This window comes from Artemia franciscana, chromosome 4 (assembly GCF_032884065.1).
Source record: "Artemia franciscana chromosome 4, ASM3288406v1, whole genome shotgun sequence".
Lineage (NCBI taxonomy): Eukaryota > Metazoa > Arthropoda > Branchiopoda > Anostraca > Artemiidae > Artemia > Artemia franciscana.
Window position 1 is genome coordinate 53,350,782 of NC_088866.1, and position 26,694 is coordinate 53,377,475.

The window sequence follows — 26,694 nt, forward strand, 5'->3', positions numbered from 1 at the left end:
ACAATCTGTATTTGAAAAAGTTTTTCAAAAGATGGCAGGTTGTCGAAACTATTTCTACTGTGCAATTTAACTGGCAAGCCAAAACTTAACAAGTACATGCTTGAGTCAAACCATGCCGGGAAATCCCCCTCACCTCTCCTTTGAAATTCTCCCGGAAGCTTCCGCTCTCACAGAAAGTTCTACCTGCTGAAAATCCCCTCCTCAAAAAAATCTGAATATTTCCCAATGACAAATACTGTTTGTAAGCAATTGATAAACTGTGCAATTTACAGGACTTCCCCGAGGGGCAGTGGAAACCCATGACATCCACAGATGCATGGTTAATTGACTATCCAATTATTTGGAACCAAAATGCAGTCTCAAAATTTGTATCGGATGTCTTCAGGGGAAACAGGGGTGCAGGGGGCCTAAAGACGCTCTAATCTTTTAGTGACTTAAAAAGGGTACTAGAATTTTTAATTTCCGTTCGAACGAGCCGTCTCTCGGTCTTATATGACTATTTGTTTGATATGATCACCCTTGGGGAAAAAAAAGCAAAGAAATGAAAACCCATCCTTGATCTGGCAAAAATGCGAAAATCTACATTTTGTAGATAGGAGCTTGAGACCCCTTCAGTAAGGTTCTCTGATATGCTGCATCTGATGGTGTGATTTTCTTTAAGATTCTAAGACTTTTTGGGTTGTTTCCTCCTTTTTAGAAAATCGGGCAAGTTTTCATGTAGCTTTTGATGGGTAACATTAAAGTAAATGAATTTTATATGTTTAGAATCATCACAAAAAGTCAATTATTTTGATGCATTAATTGCTACCTTGTATTAATTGATGTGTTAATTGTTACCAAAACTTCTTTTGGTGGATTTTAAAGATGATATCTTCGGAATAACCTCTGCTATTGAAAACTAATCTACGTGCCAACTCATCCTTTGACAGTGTTTTTTTTAGGAGAGGGACATAGGGGCACTTGCCGCAAGTGCAAAAATTTTAGGGACAAAAAATTTCAAATAAATAACATAAAGGCTATAATTATTTGATAAATTTTTGGAATTTCATTTTTATTAAAATAAAGTAGAGGGTGCAGTTAATAAATTAAAATAATTAATATATTATTAATTAATTTATAACATAAAATAAATCAAAGATAACGAAATAATAGTGATTAAAATGATTAAATTGAGAATATTAACAATAATTCAAGAATTTAAATTACTCATAAAAAAATACAACAATAAATTATCAATTAATTGATAAATCAAAAATAATTTGTTAATAAATGAAAATTTTGTTCAAATTTGGCCTGAAAATTTTTTACTGGACAGGGGGGAGGCTAATGAAGATTTTATCCCGGGTGCAAGATAGGCCAGAACTTAAACTTTCCATAGACAAGGCAATTCAACAAGTATTCCCACCTTTAAGTGTCCTGATGAAGGTAATCACTATTCAGTAAGAGTGAGGTTTCGATAAACTACTTTAGTTGCCTTGATTTTACCAGGAACAACGTGGAAAACCTCCTCAGAAGAAGTGTATCTCAAACACTTATTAAATATGGATATAGCTGCCATGTCAAACGTTCCTGGGGCGTTCCGAAGAAATATTGCCATAAGTTGATAACCACTATTTATTTAAAGGACTTTATGACTATTATTAGTCATATAGTGTTTTAGTGCGGTGTTCTTGCTACAAGTGGATTGGCAAAACGCAATTACATATTCCATATTGAACAACTGTTGGCTATCCTAAGATAAAAACAGACCACGTGGCTCCGTTTTTGAAAGCAGTTTACCATGTTCACCTTAAAAACATGCCAAAGTATCTTCTTCTTGTTCTACGAGTCCTGTACGAATTCCGTTAGGACCAGTTTAAGTATGGAAAGGTATGTTAAAATCTTGAACTTGAACTTAAAAAAAAACTAAAAAGCTGGAATTACAACTAAAACAGACAATTAATAATTAAGCGGTTTATAGAACTGACCATAAGGCGGAGTCGGAACAATTCAGTGCCACGTGCAAGGTAATTCATTGATACATTTCTGGTATTAATTTTCAGTTTTGCCAGTTGCTCGGTAGTTAACGGCTTGGAAAGACTACATAGAGATTCATTTTGAAATATGTAAGCATTATACCTTTTTAAACTTCTAAGTGTTTAACTTATTTTTTAAGTAGGAAGGGGCAAAGACCATACTTGGAAGGACCTTGGTTGGCCGTTAGGGAGTCACGAACCTTAAAACAGCACTTACATATGGACAAGGGCATATCCAGGAATGTTTTTGGGGTGAATATTTTCTTGGGGGGGTTGACTCATGAAAATTTTAGGAAACACATCATAAATTTGCTTTCATACATTTTCGTCACATTTTTACGAGCCGGACAATTTTTCGGGGGATGAAGGGTAGGCCCTACCCTGTAATTCTCCCTAGATATGGTCTTGCATAATAAGAGGAGTCCTCCTGGTCTCTGCACCCCCTCAGTCCTGTCAGTTTAGCGACTTTTCGTACAATTTGCCTTTTTTTTTATCACCTCCCAGTGATCATCCCCTCCTAAAAATTTTATAAAAACCTTCAAAATAAAAATGTTCTTGCAAATACTACATTTGTACTGTTTTCTATGGTTTGTCTCCCACAGGGAAAATTCTAGGCTAGGAACTTGCGAAGCAATTCATTGCAAATCGTAAGGAAAAAGAAAACAAAGGCAAACTATTCAAGAAACATAGGAGGTTATAGAAAAAATCTTGAAATTTTTGTTTGGGGAGGGGAATAGTGATGGGCTAAGGCTCCTGTCCTGCATATATGATCATCATTAGCCGGTCACCATACTCAAAAAATTGAAATAGTTTTCTCATTCTCCCTCCACAACGCTTAAAAAACTGCTTTTATTGTTTCTTCCAGGAGGTTTAAAGCCAACAGTTTCCTCAGAAAAGAAGACCCTATCCTAAAACTATTTTGAGCATCATGATCTGAAAATAGTCACTTTTTCCATACAGTTTGAAACAAATAAGCCTTTAAACCCCTCGCGCTGGGCCCGGGAAAGTGAGACACAGTCTGTATCAGACCCCTGTAGGGAAATTTACCCAGTACAATCATAATGAAAAATATTCGTCTACTACAGTCACCGCGCGTATAAAAGCTCCTCCCATTTTCTTTATGTAAACTTGGTTTAATTGATCCAATGTATATTTCTCATTAGCTCGAGCAACTTTGAATAATGATGCGAATTGCACGATTGATTGCGAAAGTTCCTGATTCGAATATTCATAAAAGTAGAAAGAAATGGGATGAGCCGGCAAAGTGGTTCGCTACTGTCCTATTTCAAAGGCATGACTTAAAAGAGTGGCCTATTCAGAATTTTATAAAGAGGTTTGGATTAAATTCTAGTGAACGCGTAAAGTTCTAGTACTAACTTCTTATCAGCACGGTAACAGGGAAATAGCTGGAATCTCATAAATACTGGGAGATGGATCCACGAAGTGGCGGGACTATTTGAAATTTGCCACAAAATGTTTTATCACAAAGGGGCAACTTCTTCGTTTTAGCACACATTATATATTAGGTTTCATAATAATCTGTGGTTTTAGATAGCAATATTGCGCCACGGAGGGCCCAAATGTTTGTCTTCTTGGTAAGAAAAATATTCTCTTGAATTTTCTCTTTTATACTACTTTTTGGGGCATGAAAATATCCTCCACAATTTCATATATGACCTTCGTTTTGCTTCTAATGACTGAAACTTTCTAATTCTTTGTGAGTTTTCAGAAAATTGAAGGACATCAAAAGAATTGTATTTGTGTTTAAGAAGAATGGAAAATAATATTTGTTGGTATTACTGTTGTAAACACTCTGCCATAAATTTACAAATTATGCAAAACTTTTCCAAAGAAAGTATTTACTTATGACTGATTAAGTTAACCCTCACGATTCTTTTCATTATCTTTCCAGTTTCGGGTTACGTACAAGTTTGGTATAAGACTTGGAATGTTTCAGAGCTTTGCCAAGATTATTTAAAGTTGTTGAATCATTCTAGTTACAAGTTTATTGTCAGTTGCTAATCACACTTTTTTTTTCCAGTGCATGTTTGGAGCTAGAGAGGGGGGGGAGGCATGGCACCTCATTAGATTTACCAATGGCCTTACTTGCACAATTTGCTGTAGCTTAATTATTAAGCTTTAATAAGGCACAGCAAAAGACTTTTGCAGATGCCAAAACAAATGACTATACTACTACTACTGCTAATAACTCACTGCAGCACCAAGCCGCCTAAAGCCAACACAGCTACGCAAGCGCTTCCTCCAACCTAATCTATATAAAGCATCCCTCTTTACACCCTCCCAGGAAGTTCCCATTTCCTTTAAATCGTTATTTATGGCATCCTCCCAACACAGACAAGGACGACCTGCTTTCCGTGTAGCCCCAGACAGTTGGCCAAAAAGGACAATCTTCGGTAATCTGTCATCCTTCACCCGTAGAACGTGGCCTAGCCATCTCAACCTTTCTTTCATTATAGCTCTAGAAAGCGGGATTGAACCACATTTTTCGTACAATCTACTGTTTGAAATACGGTCAGTTAGCCGGGTAACCAGAACAATCCGTAGGCAATTTCTCTGGAAAACATCTAGTAAATTTGCATCTGCTTTTCAGAGTGCCCATGCTTCAGAGCCATATTTGACCATTGTCATCACTGTAGCTTCCAATATTCTAATCTTTGTTCGCAGACTTATTTTTCTATTCTTCCAAACTTTTTTTAACTGTGAAAAAACACCTTGAGCCTTAGCTATTCTACTTTTAACATCTTCACTGCTCCCACCATCTTTACTAATAATACTACCAAGGTAACTGAACCTCCCAACCTGGTCAATCTCTTAGTTATCTAATGTCACCTGTTCATCTTCACTTATTCCTAGCCTTTGTGACTTAGTCTTCTTAACATTAATTTTCAAGCCTATTTTAGCACCCTGAACTCGCAAAACCTCTAAAAATTCATTCATTTTGCTCACACTTTCATCTAATATGTTTAAATCATCAGCATAGTCTAAGTCCAGGAGCGTTCTTCCTCCTCATTTGATTTCATGGTCTCCAATTGCCTTTCCTGTGCTCCTTAAGACGAAGTCCATCAAAATGATCCATATAAAGGGGGATAGAACACAACCCTGCTTAACTCCTGATTTAATGCAAAACCAGTTGCTAACCTCATTTCCTACCTTAACCGCAGAAGTATTATTCTCGTACATAGCACAAATCACTTTAATGTATTTTTCTGGTATAACATATAACGATAAGACCTTTGTTAACGCTCTTCTTTCAACAGAATCGAAAGCTTGCTCATAATCGATAAAACTGAGGACCAAAGGTGTTTGACAACGAAGGGACTTCTCAATTATTAACCTAAGAGTGAAAAACTCGTCGACACATCCTCTACCTTTTCTAAAACCGCATTGTTCTTCCCTTAAAACTTTGTCTACAGCATCTCTCAGTCTAAAAAGTATCATATCACTCAGTAATTTGCTAGTATTAGTATTTTAGTATCCTTTTAGTACTGTCGGTAATTCTTCCTCACTAAACAAATCTTCCTTCACATCCAAGGTATCACAAACTTTTTCATTTTCATCTATATATTTTCCTGCAACTGTATCTCGGTTTAGAAGATTCTCAAAATTTTCCACCCATCTTTCTTTAACTTTTTCCTTATCACTAATGGTGGCTCAATTTCTATCTTTAACTGGGACTAGTCCGGATTGGCGACTCCCTTTCAATTTATTAACATGTCAGTATAATATTTTACTATTATGCCGTCTAGCCGCATCTTCCATATCCTCAGCAATTTTATCCATGGCCTCCACTTCACATCTCCTTAGTTCATATTTTAATGCTTTCTCCACTTTCTTTACATTCCTTTTGTTTTCATACGACCTATAACTCAGATAAATCTTATACAAACCCCTTCTACTCTTTATTAAACCTAAAGCTTTTTCACTAATATTACTAGTTGCAGTCTTAGTACTCTTCCCTAGGACACCATCAGCAACTTCACAAATTGTTTTTTCTGAAATTATTCCAACCATCTTCCGCATTGTCAAATCTTAAACTCTTAAATTTAGTATTCAACTGTTCCTGAAAGTTTTTTCTCAAATTTTCATCCTGGAGTCTACCAACATCATAACTTTCCGGGAGGGAGTTACTCTTCCGAAATTTCAGCTTTAAATTAGCCTTAGACACTACTAGATGGTGATCTTTACTTTTAACATCAATAACAGCACTCCTATACACCCTAGTATCTTGTATTGATCCTGCTAGTCTTCTGTTTACAATAACATAATCAATAAGGTTTGCTGTCTTACCATCACGTGAATACCATGCCAACTTATGGGCCATTTTGTGACTAAACACCGTATTGGTTATAACTAGGTTGTTATACCTACAAAATTGCAAAAGCCTATAGCCATTACTGTTTTCTTTTCCTACACCAAATTTACCTAGGCTAGGATACCATCTATCCCTATTTCTACCAACCTTGGCATTAAAATCTCCTAGCAAAAACACCATATTTCTACCTGGTACCCTGTCCATTTGCTCCTGTAACTGTAAGTAAAATTCATCTGAGTCACTAGTATCTCCATCAGTTGGTTCAACGGGGGCATACGCAACTATAACTGATATCCTGGACTTTTTAGTCACAAAATGAGCAATAAGTATTCTATTATTAATACCTTCCCAGCCTAAACAAGACTTAGCAGCTTCCTTATTCATCATGAGCCCTACTCCCTGTCTATGTACCCCATCCTTCCTGCCTGAGTAAACAAATTCTATGTCACCTAATTCCATGCTTCCTACCCCTGGGATATAAGTTTCTGAAACTCCTAATAAATCAAGTTCAAACCGTCTGAATTCGTCAGTCAAAATGTCGATGCGATAGTCATTTTTTAACGTCGTAATATTCCAAGTTCCAATTTTCGTGTTCTTTAAACCTTTGAAATTATTTCGGCCTCAGGAAAAGCAGTGATCCCGGATATCAGTGCAGGATTGGGACCAACATATCTTCTCAAGTCTACACCGAAGTACTTGAGCCGGCTTAGAACCGGACAGCAAGAAGTCCCTGGGACCTCCAGTAAGTTGGAGGCTTTGTGCAATCCTAGGCCCATCTTGGTCACAACATGGTTATCAGCACTTGGCAATGCTCTTCTATCAACAAGAGTCGAAATCCTGCACAGACAGTCCCAAGCCTATTACCTCCGACTCATTATATATTCATGCCTACAAATATTATTCTACTACAAGGAGGCAACCCATAGTAGATAAATTAGCTAGAAAGAGGTTTTTCAGCCCAAAAACGCCCATTAAAACAAACCAAGCCTTGAAAAATATCCAATAATCAGAATCCCGTACGAGTGCTGTGTTGTTTACTAGGCTATGATTTCCTCAAGGGGCGCCACTCCTCAAGTGGGAAAAATTGACCGCAAGTTTACAGTCTTGCAGGTGCCCCGAAGGGTCGAGGCAGCCCTTTACAGAGGCTGTAGTCCATAAATCTGGATCTTACACCCTGCCACAGTTGCCCTCCTATAGAGGATCCTTCCACGATGGTGTTCTGCATCACCATGCAATTTAACCCATTACTGGGAGAAGGTTTGTAACTATATAAGGTTTGTCCTCCTATAGAGGATCCTCCCACGATGGTGTTCTGCATCACCATTCAATTTAACCCATTACTGGGAGAAGGTTTGTAACTTACCTGACGTGTGAACACGGCAGTGGGCGCTGTTGAGTGTACATTTGAGGGGCCTTCATCCTCCTCCACCTGTAATTATGACTCCCAGGGGAGGGTTTCCCCGTCTCTATTATGGACCCCCCTGGGACAAAGTCCTACTTGGTCTAAGCCTCCTATGGAGCTACTCTACCTATCTGTAGGGCATTCCCCTATCTGTTGCCCTCTACCAAAACCTAGCATGATTATCTAATAATTAACTAACTAATCAACTAATAAATAGTTGCAGTAAATTGCAACTTTACTTTAATTTAGACTATAAAGTAAAGGATAAAAATAACATATACAAGCTCTCTTGTCCTCTGCTAAAACCTAGCAGGTAAATTAATAATTAACTAACTATTTAAACTAATTAATATTTGTAATAAAGTGCAACTTTCATTTAATTTATACCCTAAAATAAAGAAAACACAAAAAAAGCTCTATTGTCCTCTACCAAAACCTAGCATGTTAACTAATAATTAACTAATAAATAGCCAATTTGGCCTGATTGCCACACCTCACAAGCCACACCTTATAGAAAACACCTTTGAGAATTTAAATTAAGAAGAAAACTTATTAGAAACCCTGCCAGTACTGCAAAAGTAGACCTAACTAGCCAATTTAGCCTGTTTGAAACATCTCACAAGCCAACACCTTTTATAAACACTTTTAAGAATTTAAATTAAGAAGAAAAACTTTACTTGTTGGGAAAAACCGTGACCAAAAGTAAAGAATGTCCTTTTAGTTGCTTAACTTCATGAGCCAATATCTCCTAAGTTACTTGTCTGGATTGAGTTCAGAAAACAAGAGGCTGATGTTTCAAAGCTACTAATAAGTCATTCACATTTATAGACACAAATTTGAACTTCAGGTGAAAACCTTTGATAAAAAGGGCATATACAATGATTGAGTATGGATGGTCAGATTCGCAAAAGAGAATATGTATTTTAAAGACATTGTCATAATTTTTGCAAAAAAAAAATCAAACAGTCGTGGTAACGAACTGTAACAACCATCAAAGGTAACAAGCCTGAGAAAATGTGTCTGATTCCCGAAAAAGGGGGGAAAAGTCATAGAATCTTAACGAAAATACTATGAGATTCGGCACATCAGAGATCCCCACCGTAGAGGTCTCAAGCTCCTATCCACAAAAAAATGACTATATAGAAATGTGAGTCATGCACATTTCTAGGATTTTCTTTTTTGGAGAAAGGGAGGGGTTGACTTTTTTTATATTCAAATCTCGTTTTAGCTGTATTGGGATAATCAGCTTCACTTTCTAAGAAAATTATCCTGAGAAAAAGGGAAGTGACTAAACTTGATTTAGCTGTAAGTCTGTATTCATTCCAGCCACACAATTTTCCTTCGAAAAAAATTCATAAAGCTATAGAATTGAAATATCAATGCGAAGCGCCAAATTTTCTTATCAGATGTCATCACGCTTTGGCATTGTTCAAATTAAACTTATTTTTACCTGGATTATCTTTGTAAATTCATTATTTGTTTTTCTTTCCATTCTCAAACCAATGTTATCTTTACCTTTTGCATTATTACAGCCATAACAATTATTTTTACCCTTTTCTTTTCTATCTTTTTAAATGGCTTTGTCTGATGCACAGCTTAGATATACAATACAGTTATGAAAACTCGATTTTTTTTGGGACACAGTGCGCGGTAGCGATCCTAGTGGCTAGAGACAGAAAACTGACAGTCTGAATCTAAAAGTCGGAGCAATTCACAGCTTAGATACCAATATTGGGTTCCCAGCTATGGTGTTGTAGTACGATCTATACGTGCGCCAAGTTCAGAGCTTTGTACCAAAAGCTTCTCATGGGCAAGATAGGAGTTTTCATAACTGTATTGTATATCTAAGCTGTGGTCTAATTGTTATGGTTGAGATAGGGAATGATCGCACTGTTTATATCTCTCTAAAGTGGTTCAGATCAAGACCTATAAGGAATCTAGGAGCTTAAATGTCTATTCTAACCAAATGGATCCTGTTCCAAGTGAGCTCTGTTATTGGAGAGAATGTGGTAAGATGGAATTTGCATCCAATCGTTATTGTTGAGCGACATTGAGTTATGATGATGTATTTTAGTTGTATAATGTTATAATGATGTACATTATTTGTATAGTTTATATTTCGATTATCTAAAATCAGTAGGTAGTACTATTACTAAACATAGCGGGTGCAGGGAAGCTGTTAGAAGTAGAGCAGCCAAGACCCAGGCTGTTTTTTCACGTTGAATTTTATTGGGAGAATCGGAAGATAAGGCTGTGAATCAAGATTAGAATATAGGAAGCTACAGTTGCCAGGTGTGGCTATAAAGCATTGGCACTCCAAAAAACGGAGAAAGATTTGCTAGATGTTTTCCAGGGAAACTGCCTACAGACAGTTTTGGGTGCCAGACTGGCTGTACGAAAATCTTGGTTCAAAATGAAAGAACGGTTGAGATAGCTAGGATACATTCTGTGGATGAAGGATGACAGATTGCCAAAGATTTTCATTTTCGGCAAACTGTCTAGGGCTACATGAAAAGCAGGTTGTCCTCGGGGTAAATATACTACAGTTCATATAATTGACTTACCAATAAAGTGAAAATACCACTCGATGCCTTTTTTATGTTCTTTACGAATATAATAATTGCTTCTACCGCGAATTCTAATTTAAGCACTTTTTGAGCTCTTGAAAATGACATATTTTCAATTAAAGTATGAGTTATCGGTCGTTTTCGACAAAATAATACAACATTTTCTCAGTGCCAAAATTATCTATAGTTAGGTTAGATTAAGTTGGGTTAGGTCAAAACTGCTTAAATTTGAATTTGCGATATAAACGATTATTATCAAACAGTTCGTGGTAACGAACTGTAGTAAGGAGCGACCCGGCTCAATAGTAACCGAAACTCTAAAAAATGGAACTTTGATACCCATAGCTACATCAAAAGAATTGGATTTTAATGCTGATTTTAAATATATAAGTTTCATCAAGAGTAGTTACCCATCAAAAGTTACGAGCCTGAGAAAATTTGCATCATTTTAGAAAACAGGGGGAAACACCCCCTAAAAGTCATACAATCTTACACCGAAAATCACGGATGCATGTTTATTTGTTTTTTTGTTTGTTTTTTTGCTGTTGTTTTTCCCAGGGATCATTGTATCAACTGACTGGTCCTAGAATGTCGCAAAAGGGCTCATTCTAACGTAAATTAAAAGTTCTAGTGCATTTTTTAGTGACTAAAAAATTGGAGGGCACCTAGGCCCCCTCTCACGCTCTTTTTCCCCAAAAGTCACCTAATCAAAATTCTGAGATAGCCATTTTATTTATCATAGTCGAAAAACCTAATAACTATGTCTTTAGGGACGACTTACTCCCCCGTAGTCCCCGTGGGAAGGGCTGCAAGTTACAAACTTTGACCTGTGTTTACATATAGTAATGGTTACTGGGAAGTTTACAGACGTTCTCAGGGGGATTTTTTTGGTTTAAAGGGAGAGTTGAGGGAGGGGGGTTACGTGGGAGGATATCTCCATGGAGAAAATGCTCATGGGGAAAGAGAATTTCAATGAAGGGGCGTCGGATTTTCTAGCATTATTTGAAAAAAACAATGAAAAAATAAATATGGAAAGCTTTTTCTACTGAAAGTAAGGAGCAGCATTAAAACTTAAAACGAACAAAAATTATTACGCATATGAGGGGTTTACCTCCTCGTTATATCTCATTCTTTCCGCTGAAGTATTTTTAGTAATTTCAACTATTAATTCTACGGCCTTTGTAATTCAGATGTCATTCTTAAAGAATTGGGACAAAATTTAAGCTTTAAGGTAAAGAGCGAGGTATCGACGAGGGTTTCACCCCCCTCATATACAAAATAAAAACATACGAATATAGAAGTTCGTTACGTAAGTTAATTCGTAAGTTACGTATATTTTCTTACCAATGAAAACGTTTGTAAAAAATTAAAAGTTCTAGTTACTTTTCTAGGTAATCAAAAAACTGGAGGGCAACTAGGCCTCCTCCCTGGCTCCTTTCTTCTCAAAATCTGTCTTAAATTTTCAAAATTGCAATTAATTAATATGCAAATGTCGTTTTAATTATTTATGTGCGGAGAGCCAAGATCAAAACATGCATTAATTCAAAAACGTCCAGAAATTAAATAAAAAAAACAAGTTTTTTAAAATGAAAATAAGGAGCAACATTAAAACTTGAAACGAACAGAAATTACTCCATATATGAAAGGGACTTTTCCTCCTCAACACCCCGCTCTTTACGCTAAAGTTTCTTACTGTTTTAAAAATAGAGTTAAGACAAACAGTCAAACTTTAGCGTAAAGAGCGGGGCGTTGAGGAGGAAAAGTTCCTTTCATATACGGAGTAATTTCTGTTCGTTTTAAGTTTTAATGATGCTCCTTACTTTCATTTTAAAAAACTTGTTTTTTTTATTTAATATTCGTAAAGAGCATAAGAAAAGGCATCGGGTGGTATGTTCACTTTATTGGTAAGTCAATTATATGAACTGTGATATATTTACTGTCCTCGATTGGGGTGCAAATATGTCGTAACAATAGGTTTGAGGGAAATGGGAACTTCCTGGGAGGGTGTAAGGAGGGAGGCTTTGAATATATTGGGGTGGAAGAGTAGCGTCTGTAGCAGTGTTGGCCTCAGGCGGCTTGGTGTTGCGGTGAGCTGTTAGTAGTAGTAAAATGAGTGTTTGGTACCTTAACATTCTGACAGAATAAAGAAATAGAGGACCCCTCTCAAATCTTATATCGTAATATTTTCTTTATCTTTGTCTTTAATCATTTCGCGCGCTTTAGTTTGGCTATTTCTGCATGCACTATCTTTTTTCAAATACTTTTCTTAATTAAAAAGAAGACACATATGGGAGGGAAAGCATCCCTATACTGCAACACCACCCCATCAAGAAAGAGTCCTTATTTTGTAATTTTTTTTTTATTTTTGTATAATCTCGAAATAATTTGTTTGTTTTGTTGAAAGGAGAAAAAAGTTTGCTGAGCTTGGTCCTTTAATGGGTTTTCTAATTTGATCTTTGGGAAATTCTCTCTTATAGAAAATATATATAAGCAAGGTTCTTTGTACATTCAATCAAGGGAATTACCTTCGTAACATAAGGTTATTTGAATTAACCATGTGCCCAATTTGAGGAAAAAGCAACTACTGCTTGAACGTTGACAGGTGAGCGATAGGAGACAGGGTACAGGGGCTGTGTTTGGCATTCCAATCATGTATATTAAAGTGACGACCATGTGAGTGACGGCCTTTTTTTGTTTGGTCCTAGATTGATGGCCGCAAAGGACGATATTTGGCAATCTGTCATTCTTCATCCGCAAAACATATCCTACCTAACTCGACTTTTTTCTCATTGAAGCCCCATATAAAGGGCCTGAACTATATTTTCCATAAAGCCTACTCTTTGAAATACGGCCAGGCAAATGGGTACTCAAAGTTAATCGTGGACAGTTTCCCCAAAGTGGCCACTTTGTAGACCCATATTTGACCACCGTCATCACAGTAGCTTCCAATATTCTAATCTTGGTTCGCAAACTTGTCTCCCTATTCTTCCGAACGTTGTTTAACTCTTACAAACCACTCTGGGCCTTGGCTATTCTACTTTTTACATCTTTGCTGCAGACTAAGTCACTAAGGCTAGGAATAAGTGAAGATGAAAAGGCGACGTTGGGGAACGAAAAGATTGATCTGGTGGACAGCTTCACTGGCCTCAGTAGTATTATTACTAAAGACGGTGGGACCAGTGAAGATGTTAAAACTAGAATAACCAAGGCTCAGTGTTTTTCTTGCAGTTAAAAAAGAGTTCGGAAGAATAGGACGATAAGTCTTCAAATCAAGATTAGAATATTGGAAGCAACAGTGATGACAATAGTCAAATATAGCTCTGAAGCAGGGGCGCTCCGAAAAGCCGGTAAAGATTTGCTAGATGTTTTCTAAAAAGCTACCTATGGATTGTTCTGGGCACCCGGATGACTGACTATTCCAAACAGTAGGCTGTCCAATAAATGTGGTTCAGTCCCGCTTTTAGAGCTATAATGAGAAAAGGGTTAAGATGGTTTAGGGCACGTTCTCTGGAAGAAGAATGACAGATTGTCGAAAACTGTCCTTTTTCGCCAACTATCTAGGGCTAAACAGAAAGCAGGTCGTCCATGGTTGAGGTGGAAGATGTCATAAGAAAGATTTAAAGGAAGTGGGAACTTCATGGAAGGGTGTAAAGGGGTAGGATTTGAATAGATTGAGATGAAGAAAGATCGTACGTAGCTGTTTTGGCCTCGGGTGGCTTGGTGCTGCGGTGAGTCATCTGTAGTAGTAGCACCCTCTTCACTAATAATACCACCCAGGAAAATGAGGCTATCCGCTTGATCGATCTTCTCGTTGCGCAACATCACCCCTTCACCTTCATTTATTCCTAGTCTAAGCGACTTAACCTTCTTAACAGTAATTTTAAAACAAATTCTCGCACCATAAACTCTCGATGCCTCCAAAAAATCATTCATTATGCTAACATTTTCTTATGCTCTCCCATAGCCTTTACCGTATTCCTTAGGACAAAGTCCATCAAAATGAATATTAATAGGACGCAACACTGCTTAACTCCTAATTCAATGCCAAACCAGCAAATTACCTAATTTCCTATATTAACCAACATATCCATGATCATTCGTTTAAAAAAGTGAAATTTTACTTTTTGTAGATAGGGTCCTGGAATCTTTGAAAGGGGTTTTTCTAGTGTGCTGAATTTCATGATATAGTTTTCATCAAGGTAACTAACTCCTTTAAGGGTTTTTTATTTTGAAAAGGGGAAAATTTCCTTCTGCTCGTAATTTTTGCTGGGTTGCTATAAACTTGATGATTTTTTTAAGGTGAATACCTTTTATGAATATAGTATCACCAAACTCCTTTTTTTGTTTAGAATTGTGGTTACTATTAGCAAGAGTCGCTTCTTCCTTACAGTTTTTACCACGAACTGTTTGATAATTTCAGAATTTTTGGTAATTTCAGACTTTTTCGTTTGTTGACTTCTGAATTAACTAATTAATTTTCAAAGTCTATTGAAGGATATAAGAAATTTATAAAAAAAATTTCCAACATAGCCATAGATCGTATTTTTTTTTCTTGTGGACATCCGTGAACATTTTCCACTCCGACAATTAAATTTTGTGTGCGTGCTGGCACATATAGGTTAAATCTTTTTGGGGGTATAAGAGGATTTTTTCTTAGTGGTTAAAAGGGTGAAAAACGCCTAACAAGCTAAAATTGTGAAAACTTGATCTTTTTCGTCTTTTTTCACTTTTTTGAATAGGTGTTTTAGACTAGGACAGGGTTCAGAATTTACAATAATTTTGGGCTGAAGGAATAAGGCTTGGAATCCTTGGAAAATAAGGCTACTAATTCATTATAAGAAAATAACTTAAAAGTTGGAATCACTCTTAACAAATTAACTGAAATTATAGACAAATAAAATTACAGATAAACATTAAGAGTTAAATATAACAGTTCAAAATAGGGATGTAACCTTTTAATTGACAGTAAAAAAAAATGAGAATTTTTAACTGGATATTTTGAACACCTATACAGTACCCATTATCAGCAGTAAAACGCACAGTTTCTAAAACACAGTTAAAAAAATTTATATTTGTTTCACTGTCAATTAAAAGGTTTCATCCCTATTTTGAACTGTTATATTTTTGTCATAGAAAGGCAGTGTTATCTTCGAAGTTATCTATAAGGAGTTAAGGTTCGTAACAAACTAAGAGTTTGTTTTGGTGCCTCAAATTAAGGAAACTTAAGAGTGCTGGAGTTGCAGTCCACTCCCGAAAAGACCAAGAAAAAGAACTAGAGTCGTTACTAATAATTCACCGACTACCTAAACCTTGCTTATGTAATCTTGGTGAAGAATTTCCTTCAGACCTCCACCCCCTTGAAAGTTAAGGTATAATCGGTGACATGATCAATGCTGAAAAAAAGATTTACAAGCTGACTTTTCTTCTTAGGAACACTAAGTTTCTTCTTGCTGCTGTGATGCTCATATCAGTATCCCTTTCGTCGGTTCTTAGTGAAGAAAAACGTAGATCCAAGTTACAAATAAGAAGTTCAAGACCAATGAAAAGATTCAAGCCAACTCAATTAAGCACTGATGTGAGTCAAGTTGATGAACGTGAAAAGGTAAGTGATGAACGTGAGTGATGAAGCGTGAACGTGAGTTCATCAAGTTGATGAACGTGAGTAATTTTCTATATTACAAGGTACGCAACAGCTGAATCAAAGCAGACAATGAGAGGCTGATGAAAGAGGAGAACTTTAACTTGCATATAATATGAAATAACAGCTGCTACACCTTTGACAGTTTCCTAAAGGAGCTAGAGAATATGTTACCCAGAGGAGCTACAAATTAAACAAGTTTAAGCTTAAAATTATTAAAATTTAGAAGTCAATAAACAGTTCATTTGTTGTTCCTAAGATTCAAGACTTTTGTTTAACAGAAAAACTTATCAAACAGAAATATTCAAAAAGAGCCAACCGGGAGTTGCGCTCACAACGAATTAAAAATACGCAAATATGTATACACTTTTGGGCAAAGAGATTCTCTAAACATCTTACACGTTAAAGCGAAATCACTAAATAATAAAAACAAAGCTGTTGTTTTTGTAAAGAACGTAATAGCTTTATGAATATGTTGGGTAAAGCTAGATGAAGTTGAAAATTGTTTTTCCTTAAGGACTAAGGTAAGTTTTTTCTTTCATTAATTTGTTACACCTTTTGCCTCAAAGATTATGATTACATACATACAGATTATATGAGATCCTAGAAAGAACCAAGATGTTTTCTTAACGTTTTTAAAACTCGAACTAATCATACAAATTTGCTACCACTAGTAATTTCTTAATAGTATCTCCTAAAGCTATATATGACTTGAAAACGCTTTTAGTGAGCATTAAAACTCCAAGACAATTTTACATAACTACTGATAACTCATTTCTGGTGAATTCCAGAGTTATCCCAGATACGAGGGGGATACCCATCCCCTTAAATTCCCTGCTATTTAAGTTAGAGTTAAGCTCTTTAATAATAATTTGGTTTTAAAGCTAGCTCACCAGCTTTGACAAACTATGAATAAATTTCAGACATTTAGTAACAATTTCAGACATTTCATGTCACCAAGAACCCATTATTGATAGTGCTTAATCATTTCTGATATCTTATCCAGAGTTATCCTAAATATGAAGGGGGTTGTCGCCAAATCCCTTTCAATTCCTTGCTCTTTAAGTAAAATTTCAGCTTTTCTTTTACAATATTTCTGTTTTAAATAATTTCCCCAGTTATAACATGCTATGAGTAAATTTTTGGCATTCAACGAAGTCACTAGAAAGCTATCATTAGCAGTGCTAATTCACTTCTGATGTCCTATCCAGAGTTATCCTAAATATGAGTGGGTTAACCACCCAATCGCTTTCAATTCGTCTCTCCTTAAGCTGAAGTTCAGTTTTTTTGTTGTTTTTTTTTTTTTGCAATACTTCTGCTCTAAATAAGTTCCCCAGTTTTAACATGCTAAGAATAAATTTTAGACATTCAACGAAGTTACTAGGAAGCTATCATTAGTAGTGCTAATTCACTTCTGATTTTCTATCCAGAGTTATTCTAAATATGAAGAGGGTTGCCACCTAATCCCTTTTAATTCCTCGCTCTTTAAGCTGAAGTTCAGGTTTTTTTCAATACTTCTGTTTTAAAAAAAATTCCTCAGCTTTAACACGCTAAGAATGATTTCAGACCTTCAACGAAGTTACTAAGAAGCCATCATTAAGATCCAAAAGTGTTAAGGAGTTCCTACAGAAGCGAAAAAGACAAAGGATGGAATCCACTACAGAATTCAACCCACAGGCTGAAGACTTGAACAGGGTGTTAGCAAAAGCGGCAATCATAATTGATGTAAACCCAGTAGTAGAAACTCCAAGGTATTAATAATTTTTTTTGGTTCAATTTTTTAAAAACGATCTTTATACATTGCAGATGGAAGGAAACCAAATTAATGTAGACTGATATTTTAAGACTCCTTTTAAATCTTAAGACACCAAATGTGTTTTCAAAGATGCTATAAAAGCTTTCTTAAGTAAATCTTTATATTTCCGTGTATCTGCAAAACCTTTGGTAGAAAACTATTATCAGGGCTAGATTTTGTGAAAACACGCTTTAAATTCACTAGAAAAAAAGAAGTGCCAAGTATGCCAAATTCTACCAATGGTTTCGGTTCTTCTATTTGATTTTTATTACTCTATTGTTCAGTGTTATTTTTATTTGTGTTTCATCGTCTTGATCCTTAATCTGCAATATCTCAGTGGATTGATGCCATGCTTGGCTATAAGGAGCCCGGGGTTTAGTTCCAGCTGCCACAAGGTCGGGTGGCCGGCTACCTACTTGTTCCTGTTGAAATTAAAGCCTATATGTTTTCTTTGTAGTTCAAGCCAAGAGACTGGCTTTCCTATATAGAAGTTTCAGACAAGGTGTTTCTAATAGTGTGCTTTGTGTTTCGATCTGAAACTATTTTGAGGAGTGAAGTGTTAGTATATTTCTTATGGGATGTGATCGTCTCTTACTAGGTTGCTAGCTACTGCTGCTACCTGGACAGACCATCAACTAAAACGTCAGTTCAATTCCTTAAGGGCCATCAATGACTCTGGATCGATGTTTTTATTTTCTCTTTGATCTTAATCTTTACTAAAAACAGCATAATGTGCTTGTTATTCAAATGTGTAAGAATCAAATTTATTTAACGCTGTTTATCCAAATGTTAAGAAATAGAATAGCATCTTGAAATATTGACGATGGAGGAAAATTCGACTAATATCTGCAACTCGCCAGAATTTAAATCAGCAGTGCTGATGAGGTAGCATCTTCAATTTTGAGGACAATTTGGCTCCGTTTCAGGTTTCAACATTTCTTTTAATTTTAAGTGTATGCGGTTTAGTTTAATATACAGAATGAGAAATACATATTGTGAGGAAAAAGTGTGAGGATCCAAATCAAAAGGAGACAATATATAGCAAAATAAGCAAATATAAGACAATATAAGCAAAATAGTCACAAAGTATTTTTTTATAGGCTGGATAAGAATGGTTAGTCATAATGGTTAATACGTCTATTTTGTTATTTATTAGTCTTTATTTATGTCTGTTTCTCGAAGCTGTTTGTACCTTTTAATCACATTAATGTTTTGAATAGAACTACGGTAAAGCTGTAGCAGGAATGGGGGTAAAAATTTTAGGCAGTAAGATAAACTTGATATTGGGAAAGTTATATTCTGTCTGAAGATTTTGTTTGAATAATATTTTTGGCTTCTGTAGTATAGGAGATGGCATTAGTTATAACAAGGGTATTAATATTTATCATCCTTAAGAAAAGGCCATAAGGACTTTTCCACGACTTCAAATAGTTCTTGGTAACCTCTTTAGATAGATTTTTTTGCTACACAATCTGTCCTTCAAAAGTACAGACTGCGCTGAAGAACAATGATGTTCTAGTTAACACTGTAAGAAAAAAGTATAGGCTCTTAGATAGTAGGCACAGTCTAGCAGCTATTCCCAAGCTTTCCAGAGTTTCTTCAGATTTTCTTGAACGAAAACGGGGCTCTCTGAAGTTCTCCCGAAAACTGAAATAGCGGAAATTAAAATATCTGTTTTGTGATAACATGTGTGTATTACGACGTTATTTTCTTTTAATTCTTTTTCTAAAGAAATAAATCATGGTGATCAAGACACTACACAAAATTGAAGAAACTATTACAATATCTTGTGGGTCCAAAAGGTCAGATAACACCCTGATTTAGGTAAGTAATTAATGCAGATGGAAGATCATCAGTGGACAATTGATAAGACAATGCCAGAACGCTCTGTACGATAGAACCAAGGAATTTATTAAGATTATTTGTTGTAACTTCTAGGTATTCAGGTAGGTTACCTAGAGAAAGATGACAAATCCCACATAATGGAGGTAAAGCTGAAGGAGGACTGTAAACATTATTCAGATTAGTCAAAATGACATCTAGAAAAGGGTTCCCTTTGCTGTTGGTATTTTAACTATTTGCTTAAATTTTTGAGAGGAGTAAATTGATTTCATCTCAAATTCTTAGGCGTCCCCGACCAAAACATATACAGCACTAGGGTACTTAGAAATAACAAAATCAGCGCTGGTCTGCAATTGCCGGAAATTTTTTTGTTATGCATCAGTGTTTTGGTTTGGCGAGTAATAAAAGACAGCTACTTGAATGATATTATAGGGACGGGAGGGACTTTAGACCTAATGCTTAGCCAGAGGATTATGTCATGCTCAGATAAATTAGGAACAGGAAATATTTTAAGAAAAAGGATGCATTTAGTAAAAAACATGAATTCATCTCCTTTTTTCCAAGTGGGTGATCCGAGGTCAGTTAGATTCTGAATAATTTGGCAAACGAAGATACCTTTGGTCATGAGACCGTACTTCTGTAACAGCTATAACATCACTTTGGTTAAATTGTGATAGCACTTTGGGTTCCATAAGTTTGTCAAAATTAAGGCATCAGACGTTAGTGATTTAAAATTTTGGAAATTTAAAGCGATGGGGAAAGGTGCCAGTCGATGAGCTTCAGTAATCCTTAGGATGGGTTTAAATTTCGGGTTGTGGGATGGAGCAAATAATTTAGGGGAAGACTATTTATTACAGGATAATTTTTGCATGTTGAAACTCTCAAACCAGGGTCAGATTGGTAGGGTACCCACGGGGAATAGAGTAAAAGGTATGGGGGAAAGGTTTTCTGGTGGTAGAGGATGCAGTCAAATTGGGAATGTTCTTTAAAGAGGGGAATGGTAAGACAAGTGGATGCTGGGAAAGAGAAGTAGGGAGGAGGGTGTCTGAGAGGGAAGGGTCAGGTTTGTTTCACCAAATGTTGGATGGAGGCCAGAACCAGCTATAAAATACTTGGACGTATGGAGAGGATCCAAGTCTATGGGAAATAAATTTTTGGGAAGGATGTGAGTAAGAAGAGGTTTAGGGATTGTCTGACTCAGTAACGTGATTTGAGGGGTTGGGTTGACCAGGCACACGTAAATACCTGGGACGGAGGAGACTTTCGAGGGATCGATTCCTGTGGTACGCTGCTCTGCATCGAGTTTGCAAGGGGATAATACTGGTTCTCGACTAGAATACAACCCAGGAAAGGAGGGGGTCGGAAATGCTTTCGGTTTCCCCCTAAAAAGGTTGGATTTTAAACCTAGCCTCTGGTACCGGTGATACACGAGCAAAACAATACGATTTATAAATACAAGCTGAAACTGGACAAAAGTCAACATGATCAAAACTGAGACCTTACAGAGACCATGACTAAAATGGTTACATATCACATTTTTTCCAGCTTATGCTTGCATTTCCTTTCATTTTTTTTTTCACAAGTTTGTCAAAAACAATTACTGTATCATCATCTGCATACGATTTGGCATTGACCTTTCTAGACCTTAGAATAACAGTGTCATTATCCCGTTTTAATGTCGACATACAGCCGAAAGTCATTAAGCTACTAGTGTATTCGGTAGCTTGAGCCGCTACGATAGCAATAAAAGATATGTCGGCTGGGTTAATCCATTCACAAATAACGTTTTCAGCTTCAATATTTTTTTTCTTGACGGTTGAGAGGGAAGGTTTCTTTAGGATATTAATCATCTTAGCTCTTGAATGTAGAGAACGGGGGATATGAGGTGAAGGTGAAACAGGTGAGTTTAAAAAATTTACCTACATGGTTGATATTCTCTTAGAGGAACAGTCATAGCAAAACCAGCTCTCATTCCAATTAGCTGCAACAATTTTGGCACACTTTTCTGCTCCTGCATGGAACGAGCAATTGCTCCCTCAATATTTTACAGAGTTCAAAAAATTATCAGCCTGCATTCGGGACAAACAAGTATTTGTCTAACCATCTTTTTTTTAAGAGGTTAACGGCCCGAAAGACAAAATTTATTCACCTTTATACAACCATAATTATTGTTTATAATTACTGTTCTTTCAGATTTTCTGCATATAATTTCATATATTTTTCAATAATTGAAAAGAATGATTTTTTCATATATGCTGTAACTTATCCTCATTTATCCTACATGTTTCGGGATTATAAGGTGTAACTTATTTGAAATCTAATCAACGCCGTTTCAACTAGTAAACTAGTAGCTATTTATGTCTCGTGAAATAAATAACCGGGTTTGTTGGATATGTACCCCTGAATTCTCTAACGCACTAATAGTTTTCCAATCGGTAGAAACTCGACACATCTTCATATGCGTTAATTCTTACTAGCTAAACTACTTTATATTCGTTTTTTGACCAGGATTTGAAAATAAATTCAAATTAATTTTAATAGGTCTAAGCCAAAAGCATCGAAGCAGAAGCAAGAGCTTCAAAGGGCCTTCAAAAGAACAGCTCGAAAAAATGAGTCTTCAAAGCCAGTGTCTACTACACAAAGGTATGCTAATACTCATCTTTTCTTAGTTAATAATATGAAAAAAACTTCGTTTTCTTAAAGAGTTAAAGAGGCTGCGTCCCAAAGTCGAACCTTAAAACGTACAGGAATTAGGAGAGGCAGTTGGGGGGCTGCTGCCCCCCAAACTCCCCGCTTTTAAAGACTCTTTTGTACAGGTTTTTTGTTGTGGGGGGACTTCATTGTTACTAATTACTAGTTTTGGTGCAATGGTTCTCCTGTCCTCTTGTGTTTAACATTTTTCGAAGTTATTCCATTATTCATTCATTTCAATTTTTTGTTAATTAAAAGAGGGCCTTTCCGAAGCCAAGAGCGGGGGTTAGGGGGGCGGCAGCCCCCCACAACAAAGCTCCTGGGCCGTAAGGGACCTTAACTTGTGAATTTCAGCCTGATCGGACAACGTTAAAGGGGGGCTGGGGTTGGTGGGTCGAAACTTTCGGTCAGATTTTCTCCATGAAGGAAAAGTCGGAGGGGGATGAAATTTGGCAGGTTTCTTAGTTGGAGCTGGGGCTACGAAATGCATCCCTCCCCATCCCTCTGCGACCACTGGAACCGAAGATCGCTTAACATTGTCGTGGCTCGCCTCTTTATAGAGGCACGAGTGTGCCTCCTTGATATTTTTTTTGCTTCAGTGGAGTATTGTATCCTTAGTTAAAAGTTTGCATCTTATAAGATTGATAGACATTACAAAGAGAATGGAAGACTTTTAAAGAGGTTGTATAATTTGTGTCTGAGAGTAAAACCAGTAACTACATCTATGACTACTCAGCAAAATTAATAAGCTAATTAAAAAAAAGTTAAACATTAATTATGCTATTTTTTATAACTTCATATATAAATTTTGTCTAATTTAAGAGGATCGTGTTTTAGCAAAGTTGACGAGAAAAAACGAGTCAAAATAAGGGCACCTCTGGCTACTAACAAGAAGTGAAGTTATGGGAGGTGAGGGTGCATGGATCCTGGGTCTTTTTAATTATGCTCACCAAAATATGTGCTAAATTCTGATTTCAAGAAATAATAACATCTCAATTATTTCAGTGGTGATGGATTATGAAGCCTTTGCTTCTGAATTAGCTATTTGAATAATCGATGGCCTCTGTCCAGGATGAATTGTAATCTAACCCCTGTATATTTATTGTTAATACTATTTATGGAAAACTGATTTTCATACAAAAACTTAATTATGGAGTAATAAGAAAAAAAACTAGGACGAAATACAATTTAGAAAATAAAACACGAAACAAATAACACAGGCACTTCTAATAAAAGTTAGGAAGAAAATCTAAGGAAGTGTAATTAGTTTAGAAGGAGTTATTTCCAACCATAGTTCGAAATCCTTTGGTTGTAGTTTTTGTAAGTTTAGTAGCAGCTATAGTAGGATATACTCACAGACTATATAGACAAATAGTTGCGCGGAGTCGCATCTTAACCATAGAAGGATTTCAACACGCTTCTTTAGACTAGGTGCTAACCTCCGATGCTCTCACATCCCATCAGCGCGGAAAGATCTTGGCTCTATTCCGGAGCGAAAAAAGAAATTTCTATTGTGGGCGCTAATTTCTGTGTGTCTATATAGGCTATGGTGTCTGGTTTTGACGCTGCTCATAGCTATGTTTTGCTGTTTAAAAATGTTTGCGCAACTGTTTGTCTATATAAGCAGTGGATATACTATATGAAGACTCTTGATGAGCTTTGAACAATCTATAAAAATTGGTTATATCAGGAGATATTCTACAAAACGAAAGAAAGTAGAGAGGGTTTTTGATCTGTCGGTGTTTGTTTGTTTTGTTTTTTTTTACTTGGATTTTAATCATTATTGGTTTTCTGTTTTTAGTGTTTCGTTTTCTGTTTTAGTTTTATATCTTCTGTTTTTGTTTTTCTATACTTTTGTTTATTTACGCTGGAGGTGTAGTAAAGTGCTATTTGAATACATATTTATAGAAATTTTAACAGTACACTAGAAATCCATTAAAATTGACGTCAGTTTTAATGTGATATCATTTTCGAGAGGCTTCAGGCTCTTTTTAAAGCAATTCCTTCAAATCTCTTTTAAAAATGACATTTTACTATTAAGACTATGGGAAATAATAATTAATTTTCATGAATCAGCTGTAAATGGATATTTTTTTCTCACTAAATAGTTTAAATTTGAACCATGTTTTTAAGCTTTTTATTGCTATGGACTGTTTTACCTTTTCGGACCTAATTTAGGGCTCAAAATGGAATACTCCTGAAAACAGTTATTTAACTATGAAAGAGCATAAGAAAAGGCATCAGGTTATGTATTTACTTTCATACCAGGTGAATTAGGATGTCAAAATGGTCAAGAATTTGCCCAACCATGTGGCTGGTATACATAACCTTAAACCATCCTAAAAAATGTCCTCCATTTCTTAAATTTTTAATATAACCGAGAACATTGAAAAATAATGTTCAATATTGTCTCCACAGGGACATTACTAAAAGATTGACTTTTCTGTAATTGTAGTATTTTTACCTGTTGCTGCAAGGCTAGGTGTTAAGGTCTCTACTTGTCCCTGTAAAAGAAAGACCCAGTAGCTGGAATGTCAATTTGGTCCCCGCTGCCAAAACAGTGGCTCAGGAGGACTTCATCTTTTTTAGTACTTAGATATTGTGCGTTTCTCTATAAAGAAACTAGATATCTGCATGTTCAATACCGATTTATCTAATTTCGAAAGTATGAGTTTGTGTATTGCCAAGGCTGGCTGAGAAATGATGAGTTACTCTTTTAACAAATTTTTCATTTGACATGATTTGTAAAGAAGCTAGTAAAAATAGAGCATTAACCTTTCAGGCCGGTATCTCGAAGTCCGATCAGCCGAAGAAGTTTTTTCCGAAGAACTAGATCTTAGTCAAAGGTCGTCATAGAAGATTGGTCGCGCTTGTATTTAAAACCCTTTGAAAACATTGGAAGTTACCTGAAGAAGTGATTGTAATCTTGTTTGGGATTTACTATTTTTACTATTTTCTTAATAAATGTATTTTTTTATTTAAAGAATAATGTCACTTATTCTATTTCTATTACATACAATTTGATTTCGTTCTCTCGTTTCTTTTTATGTAATTAGTGCTTAATTCGTCTCGTATAAAAGAATGCAAAAATTTCTTCTTTCACATTTCTTTAATTATAATTAAATGAACAGTACTTTCCGCCTTAACAACGAACAAATTTCTAACTTTGAACGTGTACTATTCTTGCACCAACAAAACTAGGCTTCTGAATTTCAAAGGGGGTAAAAATATGCTAGCAGATGATTACTTTTGATTTGTTTTGTAGTGATGGATTAAATAAAAAAAAAGTTTTTTTTTAGCTGCAAGTAAGGAGCGACATTAAAACTTGATACGAACAGAAATTATTCCGTATATGAAAGGGGTTTCACTAGCAGAGGTGAAGCTATGTAACATTTCGATATTAATCTGAAGCTAATGAATGGTGGCTCAGAAAATATCGGTGACACATACCCGTGTTTTATAATCAGCCCCATTACTAGAGTGAAAGGCAGTAACATACCACGAAAAAACTATATAAAAAAATACGAAAATTACCAGTTTAGAAACCTCATAAATATCAAAACTATAATGCTGACCAAGCTCCTCTACAAAATATAATCAATCAAAGCCTTGCTATTCAAGAATATCAAGCTGGCCTTCGGCCAGTACGAACAACTATCAAAAATAATTTTCGCCATTGACATTGATTTTTGTCATATTTTTGACTTGGTTTTAAAAGGATTTTTTGGAATTTTGAAAATACAGCACTGTCCAAAATGATATTGTCACGATTATTGAAGGCATGCATAACCAAAAAGTAAATCTGTACTACTAATGGGTTCCTTAGCTAATTATTAAAAGCATTAAGTGTCTAAAGAGATGCATGTTCTTACAACACATCTTCAATTTATTTTTGTAAGCTGTGTTCTCACTGATATCACCCAAAAATATTACCTAAAAAGTCAAAACCTATTCAGTCAATTATCATACTGGATGACACGTGGGATTGAATCGTAAGCCCTTGAACCTTGAGTCTCAGCCAAATCCACATCGCTGCAACAAGGTGACAGTGTAGCGATATATCCCCAGCTTCAAAACAAAAGAAAATTACAGTGATATTTTTGGAACGAAAAAACAATTCTTTCATGATAATATACAACTTAAATTAAAGAAATAGTGAATTTCAGTGACGGTTTTAGGCCTCATAACCTATTTAGTGTCAGAGGCAAGGTACAAAAATATTACAATTGCAGAATTTTTTTAGTCACTTAACTATATAAATAAAATAACTCAATGTAAGATATCAGGAAAAACAAGGAGTATCTACCGCTATCCAAGTCTAGAGCCGCCACTGGTCGATTGCTCATTAGTCGTACACTTAGAGAGGACGGGGATTATTTTGATTCAACTGGAAGATCGAATTGGCCTTAAA

At 35.8% G+C, this 26,694-nt stretch overlaps 1 protein-coding gene across 1 annotated transcript; it reads left to right on the top strand.

The window, feature by feature from the left end:
* The first annotated feature begins 1,994 nt into the window (after nucleotides 1–1,994).
* LOC136026587 (uncharacterized) lies at nucleotides 1,995–25,272 on the top strand. Its single transcript, XM_065703295.1, has 5 exons — nucleotides 1,995–2,105; nucleotides 15,748–15,919; nucleotides 17,522–17,706; nucleotides 22,134–22,235; nucleotides 25,066–25,272. Coding segments are annotated over exons 1-5 (519 nt in total). The 5' UTR covers nucleotides 1,995–2,103; the 3' UTR covers nucleotides 25,124–25,272.
* The last annotated feature ends 1,422 nt before the right edge of the window (nucleotides 25,273–26,694 follow it).

Coding starts and splice junctions, on each gene's coding strand:
- LOC136026587 (XM_065703295.1), top strand. Junction 17,707..22,133: donor CCAGTAGTAGAAACTCCAAG/GTATTAATAATT, acceptor TAATTTTAATAG/GTCTAAGCCAAAAGCATCGA. Junction 22,236..25,065: donor CCAGTGTCTACTACACAAAG/GTATGCTAATAC, acceptor TTAACCTTTCAG/GCCGGTATCTCGAAGTCCGA.